General features: G+C 46.6%; 1 protein-coding gene across 1 annotated transcript; it reads left to right on the top strand.

Moving 5' to 3' along the window:
* Positions 1 to 4,601: 4,601 nt before the first annotated feature.
* On the top strand, positions 4,602 to 9,603 carry LOC135823821 (endoplasmic reticulum resident protein 44-like). The gene is made up of 2 exons (XM_065336671.1): positions 4,602 to 5,615; positions 8,654 to 9,603. The coding sequence occupies exons 1-2, from the start codon at positions 4,734 to 4,736 to the stop codon at positions 9,053 to 9,055; spliced, it is 1,284 nt and encodes a 427-aa protein (XP_065192743.1). The 5' UTR covers positions 4,602 to 4,733; the 3' UTR covers positions 9,056 to 9,603.
* The last annotated feature ends 2,279 nt before the right edge of the window (positions 9,604 to 11,882 follow it).

Here is an 11,882-nt window from a genome sequence, read left to right as displayed (position 1 = left end):
GTATTGGTTGAAAAAATATAAGCACGGTCTCCAATATAAGCGCGGTCTCCAATATAAGCACGGGGTAGAGGGGTGTTGAAGAAATATAAGCACGGCGCTTATAATAGAGAATATACGGTATGTTCTTGTCCTCTATTCTAGTCCAAATCCTGCCTTGCCCATGCATGACTCTCATGAAATGCCCGTACTAAATAGTCTATAGAACAAGAATATTGTATATCATACTTCTCTCATCAACTATGATAATACCCATTTCATACCCCCCCCCCCTTCATAAAATTAATACCTACTGTTTTCTTTCCTTTCATTTCATCTTCTTTTCCGTTCCTTTCTTCTTCATACACATTTTAAACATTTTCATCATATTGTGAGAGCCGTGGGCCAACAGCCCCGGTGAGAAGGCAGTCTTGCCTGTTCATATGGTGAAGTAAAATAAAGAAACAACAACAAACAACAACAACACAAAGTCTTTTGGATACGAACTGCAATTCGTAAAGTTTGTGTGACAACTTCACGTCTACGCGTGTACGAGGCCTAGTGTGAGCACGACTGCCACGTTTCTGCGTTTTGCTGACGCATGGACGCGTGCTCATGGTCGCAGTGTGAGCGCGCCCTAAGCAATTTGACCATGACTTCCCAGCGCGTGCTCGAGTCGAGACAAGATTTGAGGAAGAAGCTCAGCCACTAGTGGACTTGCGGATTTGTTTTGACATCGGCGGTTTTTGGATAGCTTGGTTCTCCTGCCGACGTGTCGTGGAGATGAAGATGCGGGAGAGTAATCTGTCAGTCACCCACGACGCGGCCTCGCATTCTGCGTACTGGACGATTCAAGAAGCCGAGGAGGGGGACGCTTCGCAAGCTCAAACGATCGATCGAGTTCCTGAAAAACGGAAAGGGCGATCTCCACCACCAACGCCACTGGATTCGACTCCCGCGAAGAGGTCGTTCAGTGCCCCTCTTCACGGTCGACGAACACGGTCGACGAATCGTTCATCTCAGGTATCTGGCTGTGGGATTGTCTGCGTGCCAGAATCCTGGATGTGGCAAACCTCTGGCGCTCATTGATTGCGTTGAAGAGAAGAGGTACGGCCTGGGCAGCGTACTTGTCATTCCGTGTCAGCAGTGTGGGATGGAGAATTTTATGCTCAACACCCTGGCCTCCGTGCTTCCACAAGCAACACCAAAGCTGCTTTGGGTAAGTGTGTTTTTCAATCTCATAAGATTTATTCATGATATTTACGAGTCATTTCCACCCTATGGCAATGGAAATGTATGAGCACACTGTATGCACGGCGCGCGCGAGCATGTGTGTGTTTGCATTGACCTGCATGTTTGTGCATGTGTGCACCATACGCATGTATGAACATGCACATGCGCTCATGTGGACGTGCCCTCGCACACATACTATACACACGTGCATGACCGCTCCCAGGGCATGTTGGTGTGACATGTGTATGCGGGCATCTCCACTCATGCACATGAGTGTGCACATGCATGTGGGTGGGTACGTACACGTGCGTGAATGTATGTGTGTGTACGAGCCCGTGTGTTCTATTGCGTGTGAGAGCATGCGTGTGTGTGTGTGTATTGGCGTGGGCCTGCGTTTTGTAGTGCGTTCAATGATGAGTGTTTTCAATTCTGATTGCCGGTACTTTTATCCCATTATTGCGGTTCTATAATTGTTTTGTGTTACGTGTGTGTGTGTGTGTGTGTGTTTGTGTGTGTGTGTGTGTGTGTGTGTGTGTGTGTGTGTGTGTGTGTGTATGTGTGCACGCATGTGTTTGTCGATGATGTGCATTTTTGTGCTGGGTGAACACTCTGATCCCTAAACCGCGATACTGGAGCTCCCAAGCTACAGCCTCACATTGATTTATAGTTCATCGTTGGGAATGAGTTCGCTGCTCATGATGCTGTTGCGGCCCTAGCTGAAATTGTTGAAGCTCGCCCTGATGCCAGTATCCTGTAGCACTCTGTCACTTTTGCATCAGCATGTTCGGCGAAGGAGTTTGCAGAACATCAGCAAAAGCGGCTGGTCACCCTTCAACCGTTGGTCCAAGCAACGTGCTTCTCTAAATCAGTTGTAGTGCGGGCAGCTGCTAGTAGATTGGTGATGAAGCACTTTGTCTTGTCCTACAAACGAAGTGGTGAGTCAGCCAGTTCCAGACTGATGAAGGAGCAAGTCGGAGGTAAGAAGCGGGTGACAGCCTCATGGAAGATAATATTAGCGGTGGCTGAACACCTAGCCAAGAACCAGCAGCAACCCAACTGTAAGTAACGCCCTGTGGCACAGGGCTTCACTTGTTTGTGCGCACCGTAAAATACCATCATTTTTGCCAGTGTGGGGACACGTTCTAGCTCGCATAGTTGAAGAACAAGAGGACTCAATGTTGTCTGATTCGTTCCAACATGTCAGCTTTTATTGTAGTTTGATAAGTTATGGGGCTGTGCTAAGCGCTATCACAGCTACATGTACATGTATCAAAACCAAGTACCAACAGGAGAGTAATCATCCGGGAGAAAAGTAGCTATCGATGATGCGTGCACCCAGGGGTTTCCGGCAAATTCACTAGTTCGGCTATTCCATCCTTGTATTGTTCTGAACGCCGAGGGCTCTAGCGAGTTTATGCAACACCTAACAGCCAAAAATCCAATAAGCTATGACCAAAGCAGCAGCAGAGAAGTACATGTACAAGCAATATAGATACTTCAAGTACGTGAATTTACCAATTTTAGGCAAATTTTGACAGTTTTTTTGGATTTTTCTCCTGAATATGCACGGTGACCCCTGTTTTCGCCACGGTAAACCTGTTCCAACCCACTTATAGAACGTATTTGAAGTATCCATATATGGGGCAAACTCAAAAATAAGCTGCAAAAATATTTAAAGTTTCATTTTTTGCGTCTTTTTGTTCTTCTCCAGGAAATGACGACCTGGATCCCATCGTCAACCAAAGTGTACATTTTTCGGTGTTGATATCATCTTAGTAAATACCTCGAACAGTCTTTGTCATTTTTAGGGCTCAAACGATTAGTCCGATTAACTGGTTGCAGACCGGTTACGAAGAATTAACGGTTAACCAATAAAGATAACGGTTACGGAGTAACTTTTCAGTCAATTTTTCAAGTATCAGGTCGTTGCAAAGTATGCACTTTCGCAGGCTGTCGCACGCGTACGCAATTTCTAGGCTGTCAACTCGTCATATCTGGTCTCTTGGTGTGAGAGTATGTATGAATGAGCATGCAAGAGAATGTACATGTGTGCGTTGTACTGAATAGGGTACATTTTTCGGAATATAGTCAAATATACGGTTAAAAAAGAGTCCGCAGGATTGCCGTGGCTTATACTAAGTTATAGGTTATAACCGTTAAACCGACCGTTAGCTTAGCAGTTAACCGTTAGGGGTAAAACCGTGACCGTTTGAGCCCTAGTAATTTTATGTCATATTTTCTGTCTTATCTGGTGTTATCGACGATATCTCATCAATTTTCGGATTTTGCGATATTGTGTGTTTAATATCAAGGAAAATTGTGTTTTTGGCAAGACCTATTCAGGCAATTGAAAAACTGATGTTACTAAGGGACCATCGCAAAAGTTCGCAGAAGCCCCTGAAACGAAGAGCATACGTTTGGGGGGGAGGGAGTCGGTGCGAAAATCACAAACCGGGCTTCAATTCAAAAAAGTATTGACGACATAATTATAGGAGCTGTAGGATTAGCATGCCATCACAGCCGGCGTAGATATATCGCTTGAATGTGAAAGCAATATACACCAATCAACGTTCATTGTAATGCTCAAAGGATACAACTGCATAGCTCTAGCTGTTCTCGTTCTTAGATCACCCACTGCAAGGTGATATCATCGTTGCATTTATAAAGTGCTGTACATTGTTACACACTGATACAACAATGCTTGTGTAGTATTATTATAATAATTATTATGTGTGAGCATCGAAGTGAAAAAATGAAGCCCATATTGTGACTGTCGTTTCGTTTGAGGGGGGAGGGAGGGGGGTCAGGCCCGAAACTCACGGTCTTCGTTTCGGGGGCTTCTGCGAACTTTTGCGATGGTCCCTAAGTGAAAATATAAGGCTGTACTTATTCAAACCTGATGTCAGATTGGGCTGATGTTGAAATTAAATTTTTGGGCCTAACTGTCCCCAACCCCCTTAATTTAATTTCACTACTCCCCCTCCGGTTCCCAACCTGCAACTAACTTGTGCAAGTGCAAGCTGGCCGATGTATACGCGATTGCATTGATTGGCTACATTGTCGGTTGCCAAGCTACCGGTACTACGGTAGCTACGTACATGTAGATCTCCCTCAAAAATTGTACTACACAGTACAAGTTGTAGTAGTTCATACTTCCACACGTAGGACTACAGTCTACAGATCGACTCGACTGACTGTGTAGGTCTAGTACGTTCAGTACAGCAGTGCAGACTGCAGTGCATGCAGACGGTCAAGCCAAAATGAATGTAGACAGAAACACGTCGTCTACTCTTTTTTTTTGGCTTGACCGTCCGCACTGCGCTGCTGTACTGAACGTACTAGACCTACACAGTCAGTCGAGTCGACCTGTACATATACGTGTGGAAGTATGAACTACAATATTGTAAAATAATTCGTTCGTCAGCTTGTTTCTGGCAAGCCAGGCTGCGTTCTCTTTTGAGCCTTCCTGTCCGTGCCGAGGACCTATAGATTTCTTTTGGATTTTTAGTGTTTTCGTTAGGAAGATGGAACTGCGCCTTGGTTGTCACTTGCTGCTTTCGGCCTTTCTGGTCCATTTTGCACAAACAGCTGTTGTTGAATTGGATGATAATAATTTCGACTCAATAATATCAGGCAATCAGTTAGTTATTGTCAATTTCTATGCTAACTGGTGCCGATTTAGTCAGATGCTTACACCTATCTTTGAAGAGGCTTCCAACAAAATTCAAGGTGAATTCTCTACAGGAGTAGCGCTGGGACGAGTGAATTGTGAGGCCCAAGTCAACACTGCACAAAAATTTTCCATAAACAAGTATCCTACGTTGAAGGTCTTCCGAAATGGGCAGGCGCTCAAGAAGGAGTACCGTGGTCAGAGGTCCCCCGATGCGTTTCTGGAGTTTGTGCGCTCGGAGCTCACGCCATCCATCAAGGATGTTGCTCACCACGAGCTGGGCCAGCATGTCAGCAAACGCTCCATTGTAGGATTTTTCCCTCACAAGGAAGGGACCGAGTATGCCGCATTTGACAAAGCGTCCACCGTGCTGAAGGACGACTGTCCGTTCATTTCTGTCATCAGGCCTGGTGACGTCAGCATCGGTATTCACCAGGAGAACGAAGTGGATGCTGAGCATAAGTTTGACGGCGATCACAGTGATCACCAGTCCATGATCGGGTTTGTCACCGACCGTTGCATCCCGCTCGTGCGCGAGATCACGTTTGCAAACGCCGAGGGCCTCACGGAAGAGGGCCTGCCGTTCCTCATCCTCTTCCACCATCCCGACGATACGCAGAGCCTGCAAATGTTCGAACGCCAGGTGCGACAGGACTTGATCACCGAGCGCAGCGCCATGAACTTTATCCATGCGGACGGTCTGCAGTTCTCACATCCGCTTCACCATCTCGGCAAGGTAGAGTGGCTGTGCTTGTCACTGTTGTGCTGTGCTCCATGAACTTCCTCTTGTTTCTTGAGCAAGGTTGGAACACGTACACTTGCAGAAGACTAATCATCATAAAGGCAATGCGTGTTTGGTTCGCGAAATCAAATAAAAACAGCAACAACACACCGAGGAAAACCGAAAGCAACTAATGACGATACATGGCGTGAAATGGCAGCTTTGGCAGCAACTGAACTTCCTCTTAGGAACTTGTTGCATGCCACCTTGTTAAATGTCTAGCCCGCCAACCTTGTTTGTTCGAGCGTTACGCACTCTCATTGCGGTCACGGCCATGTTTTCCTGGTGATCAATGAAAAACACTTAAGGCTGCAACCACACTAGGTACAAAACTGCGTAAACGCAACTTTTCTGCTTTTTTCGTCAAGGAAACGAGTGCGAAACGCAAAACGTACTGCGTTTCGTTTCAGCAAACCGGGTACCCCTGTAGAAAGCAACTTTTCGCCTTTTCCTTGCGTTTCGCTCGGTTCTTCATACATAGTAGATGTTTCTTAGAATTCTTCTTGAGGCTTGCACTGTGTCGGTAGTAGACGGCTTCCTTGTCAGTTTGTAGTATTTGAGATTTCATCTGCCAGGGCTTTGCTTTCAGTATAATTTCCGGACAGTCCTATTGCCTGCTGTTGTTAGTTCGAGATGCCGCGCAACTACATTGTATTTCGCTGATAATCTCGAACTGAGAAGCTCATGCAGCTTCGGGCAGCGTGCCAGAAGACGAAGCAGGGCCAGATGAGAGCCTGGAGCGGACCATCCGCGAGAAGGAGATGACCGAGGCCTTGAACGTGTATGTCACAGTCAAGGCGCTCGCGACTCTTTTTCAAACTATTTACATACATTTTCACAGCGCGATTTTATCTGGGACCCAGAAATGTAGACAAAACGCAAGGATTCCTTGCGCATGAAATGGCAGTGTGGATGCGACTTTGCGTTATCTAAAAGCTGAACGCAAACGCGTACTTGATTTTGTACCTAGTGTGGTTGCAGCCTAAGGCACGAAGTAAAAACTCGAAAGCGCGATCATGGCACTTGGTGTTGGGTCCTGGTAAAACGATCAGTAATGTAAGGAAATCACTGAAAAGGGTAAATTTTTCGCTTCCGCTTTTTTTGTTTGGAGGAAATAGTGCAAGTGGGTAGTGTGAACGTCCTGACGCATCTTTTTCCATTCATTATTGACCTCAAATGAACTACATGCATTGTTTACTAGCATTGGTTTGGGTGCAAATGAAATTCTTGGCTCAAGGCAATAGCCAATCTGACAGACCTTTCCACATCTGTAGAAACAATATCCACCCGCAATGATTGAGGTGGACGTATTGTCATCTGAAAGGCCTGAAGCGTGAGCATCAGTGGCCACTAAAATAATGGGAAAACTCGTACGAAGAAGTATGTCATGAAGTTTCCTGTTTCACATTAAACTGTGCTTTGGACTGTTTGAGCTTGAGGGTAGCATTTGAACCCCAGAAGTTTCTTCTGGTGCCTTCTGCCAGGTCTTGTGGTAGACAGCTACAGTCGATTTCAAAAACATTGACAATCCTGGCGATCGCCAGGGGAGTTTGCCGTCTTACCGTATGTGATGCCTGGGAAAACTCGCTGTGAACTTGAAGAAATATTCCGCGCGAGAGCATGGAAAACTGTGACAACTCGGGTACGCAGGTACATGTACGTCTGGTTTACAACAAACAACTGCTACTACTTCTTGCTCATATCGATATAGAGTCGTAGAGGACAAGTCGAAACCCTGGTAAATGTTGAAGCGCGGCAGGAGTCCCAATTTGTTTTGTGACCAAATAGTTTCTTTGAGCTGCGTCCCTGCGATGCAATTTATTCTCACCGTGTGACGAAAACGACATGGACACGGACTCATTCTCCGGGCCATGACTTGGCAAAGCCATCGATCCGTGTGACTTCGGCGAAATTTTGAGAAAAGCAGACACCTGTGGAAGCTGATAGAAGATGTCGCCGACTCCTAAATTCAAATAAATGGACGATCGTGAAATACTAAAATAATTCTCAACAAGAAGTCAATCAATCGATGTGCCTGTATACAGTCAACTTCGCTTATAACGACACTCGGCGGGGCATCAGAAAAGTGTCGTTATTCGCGAAGTGTCGTTATATCCGAAGTCTCATTATATGTGTCACAGTTGGATGGGACTTTGCTCCGGGCATGAAAATTATGCCGTTATTCGCGAATTGTCGTTATATCCGCAGTCGTTATTAGCGAAGTTGACTGTATTCAACACAGAGCTACAACGCCATGACTTCTACTCACTCACACCGTTTCAGTGTTTTGTGTATGTTCACATGACGTGAGCCAGTCAAGTTTCAGTCAGTCGGCAGGAAGCGCAAACTCCAACAACAACATTCAACAAGTCGTTTGGGGCAGCCACCTTCTTTGAAGAAAAGGTTTGAGTTGGAGATAGGCTGGGATTTGAACCCACAACTTCATGGTCAGCAGACAGCATTCATAACCACAAGGCCAAAAAGGCAAAGATAAATCGTGGGTTTTTGATGAAAATCGCTACTGGCTTCCTGGGCAAAGTCAAAACCAGGGGAAAAGGTCAGGAATCTGACCGAAATCCTTAACTCCTTAACGGCTGGTCCAATTGTTCCGAAACCTTCACAGAACAATTTGCCATGCCCTAACTAGCCCCTCTATGTACTTTGTTTTCCGATTTTCCCTTATCTTCATACTTTTTAAGACAAGCACCTGATTGTCAATGTTTTTGAAATGGACTGTAGTGTGTCTGTGTTGACGTGTTCTCTACGGCAACACGCATGTTCAGATGTGTGTGGGTATGTGTGGGTGTGCGTGCAGTATACATGCATTCCACGTGCAGTATTTACTGTGGGTGTGTGCATGTGGTGTGTGCTTTAAATGTACGTTAGTAGTAGTTACTAACGCCTATGATTGATCGTACCGCCTGCTTCTGCTTTCTCCCATCGAACACTAACTTTGTTTGTGTTGTGTTGTATCGTGTGTGTCTGCTGTCCAGTCTAAACATGACCTGCCTGTGCTGGCCATCGACAGCTTCCGGCACATGTACCTCTTTCCGGGCAATTTCCAGGAAGACCTCGCCAAGCCCAGCAAGCTGCGTCAGTTTGTCGCCGACTTGCACTCGGGAAAGCTGCATCGCGAATTCCACTACGGTCCCGATCCCACTGAGCAGCCGCAGCTGGAGCAGCAGGCACCGGCCGATCCAATGGCCGACATCGAGCAGGGGCCGAACGCCCCGGGCATTCCTTCCTCCGATGAAGCTGTCATGCCGTCACAAGCCCCAGTAGTCGGTGGCGGTATGCAGGAGCATCAGTTCCGAGCGCCGCCAAAGAGCGCCTTTGCCAAGCTGGCGCCCGGCAAGAATCGCTACACGTTCGCAGGCAATCACGATGAGTTGTAGGCACTCGGCAACCGGTGATTTCTGCTCCCCTCTCCACCTCTGGTCGTGCCCCGATGCTAATCTGAGTCCGACCGCCGCTCAGTGTGGATATAGACCGTTCGCAGTTAACCGGGATGAAACTACGCGAGGGTTCCTTGCGTGAATGCGCACGGTCGGACGTGCATTCACACCATAGCATGTGCCACCGTTATGGACGGGAGGCTGCAGCGGTGGTGAATTGCCGCGATGTTGGTCCTCCACCGGTGCCTTTTCATGGTTGTGCGCGTGCGGTCAGCACATATGCTACCGTACCTGCCTTCCTCCGTACAGGCCTTTAAACTTGTTTATATTTTAGCTGTAATCTTTTTGCCAGCGCCTTCTTACCTGACCCATGCAACAATAATATTATTTTGCTGCCTTGCTGAATATTAGGATATATTTCGATTTATTTCATGATGTTGCTAACCTTATTTGAACCTCCTGTATATAGTGAGTACTGAACGTGCTGAATTCCTTCCCTGTTCCTGATTCTGGATGTTGCAAGCTTTCTTCCGCTCTTGACTCTTTTACCTGGTGGTGCGGTCCGATTTTGTGTTGTGAATAGGAAGATGGTGAGCGGTTTTTTTTTATTGCGCGGCAGGTTGTGCCTGTTGCGCTGCGGGTCTAGAGCTTCAAAGCGCGTGTGCATTGTGTGCTCCTGCGTTTGGTCGACTGAGTACACGCTGTAAAGTAGTGATAGTGCAATACTGTTGCGCTACAGTGCTGCTCAATGACATCCCCTGCACCGCTTCCCTGCGCAGTGAGTGCGTTCGATTACACACTTGAATCGATTCATGAATCCATTCGCATGCATTCAAGTCGTTCGATTTCATGTCCTGAGCCCTGGAATCGATTCGGAATCCATTCACTCTATTCACATGGGGTGATGTGAATAGCGCGAATCGATTCGTGAATCGATTCGCGTGCATAATCGAACGCACTCAGTGTTCGTAGGTCTGGGGCTGCATAACTCGCGGCATGATGTGCTTGACTCACAGGACTGGATTTCGTCCAGCAGCACTGTACGTCCTTCGGTCATGTGTATTGACACTATTGTTACTACTGCCTACTGGACCTAGTCTGGTAGTATTGTACAATGGAGTAGGTTTAGCTACAAGCTTGCACTTTTTCGATTTTGACAGCATGTCACAGTACAAGGCGAGGACGCATAGTGCTCCTGACTACAACCATAACCCGGTTGGCAAAGTCCCGGTCATGCTGTCAAAATCGAAAAACATGTTTAACTACCAAGCAAGGCTTCTTATACCAAGCTTGCACTTGCAGACCTCTCTTCTAAACGGTTCCTTTTCTGCAGCAATTGGTGCATGCACAAGCTCTCAGCTCTCCAGCACATACAGTCAACTTCGCTTATAACGACACTCGGCGGGGCATCAGAAAAGTGTCCTTATTCGCGAAGTGTCGTTATACCCGAAGTCTCATTCTATGTATTTCAGTTGGATGGTACTTTGCTCTGGGCATGGAAATTCTGTCGTTATTCGCGAATTGTCGTTATATCCGCAGTCGTTATTAGCGAAGTTGACTGTAGCCCAAAAAATACTGCGTTGGTTGGATCGAAAGCCAGAACATGGCCACCAGGTGTACAACACACACCCCATGGAATTAAAAAAATGGCAATGCTTTTTCAAAGGGACCGTGTATTTCTGCGCTCATGCAGCCACAAGGAAGCCCTAAAACACGCCCGTGACTATTTTCACGACTCCCTGGCGCCAACAACACCACCGACACGTCTCACTCCTCTACAGTTTAGCCTTTTTGATTTTGTTGGACTTGATTTGTCCAAGTTTTAAGAATAGAAGGCAGATAAAATTTACTTGTCAGGCTGGCCTACGTTTGAAAATTGCATATTGCTGAAGTGACAGTGTTCATGCGTGCATGATCAAGCTAGGCGGAATCCACCTTATGCTGCAGGCGTTGGGGCAAACAATATAATTATGTTAGAAAAGCGTGGGCCGAAGAATGCTCTACAGCAAATCAAGAGGAATACATTCTTATTTATGTTACGCATGGCATGTAGAAATCTGCAGACAGGAGTGTGGTGCATTATATCTGTTATGCACCAACAGTTACATACAGTAGAGTCGCGCGCTGAAGAACGTGGAGCCCAAGAACGTCCAGCCCGGAGTACTAAGAACGCCACGGGCTAAAGTTAAGAACGGTGGTGTTGGTTTTATGGCAGCTTGTGGGATACATATGATTCAGTACGGATTGTTTCTAAGAACGTGTTATAAGAACGCAGCCAGATTGCTGAAAAATAAGAATGTCCCAGGCTAGTAGCCCCTTGGAAACAACGTTCTTGGGCGCGTGACTCTACTGTACGCATTTAGAAAGTAACAGTTAAATTCTGTCTGTGAAGCGTGAATGACTAGTCAGCCGTAATGGATGCAATAAATGATCTGATCATTCCTGTTGTGCTGAAATCTTGCTTCAAAGAGTTCTCACTAGTTCTTTAATATACTTCATTAGTAAATCATCCGCAGTATGAAACTATAGCAGAGAATGTCATTGTGTGTGTGTGTGTGTGTGCGTGCGTGGTGTGCACGTGTATAATTCAACTATTCTCAACATTGGGCCGGGTAAGTCGGTGTTGGTCTCAAGGGCGCTGATACAGCTGTTCTGCCTCAGCCTTGTGCTCAGCTAGTCGTATGGGTACTATCTGGACTGGGACTCGTGGGTAGCACGGTGATGGCATCACTGTATTCCGTAGGCATAGCCAACGGTACTCCACTGGTAGCAGGCGTACTTCCAGCAGATACCGTCTGCTCTGCAGGGACTGGCTGTGGCCTGGAGG

Source organism: Sycon ciliatum, chromosome 8 (genome assembly GCF_964019385.1).
Source record: "Sycon ciliatum chromosome 8, ocSycCili1.1, whole genome shotgun sequence".
NCBI classification, from domain to species: domain Eukaryota; kingdom Metazoa; phylum Porifera; class Calcarea; order Leucosolenida; family Sycettidae; genus Sycon; species Sycon ciliatum.
This window is presented reverse-complemented; position numbering and strand designations above follow the sequence as displayed.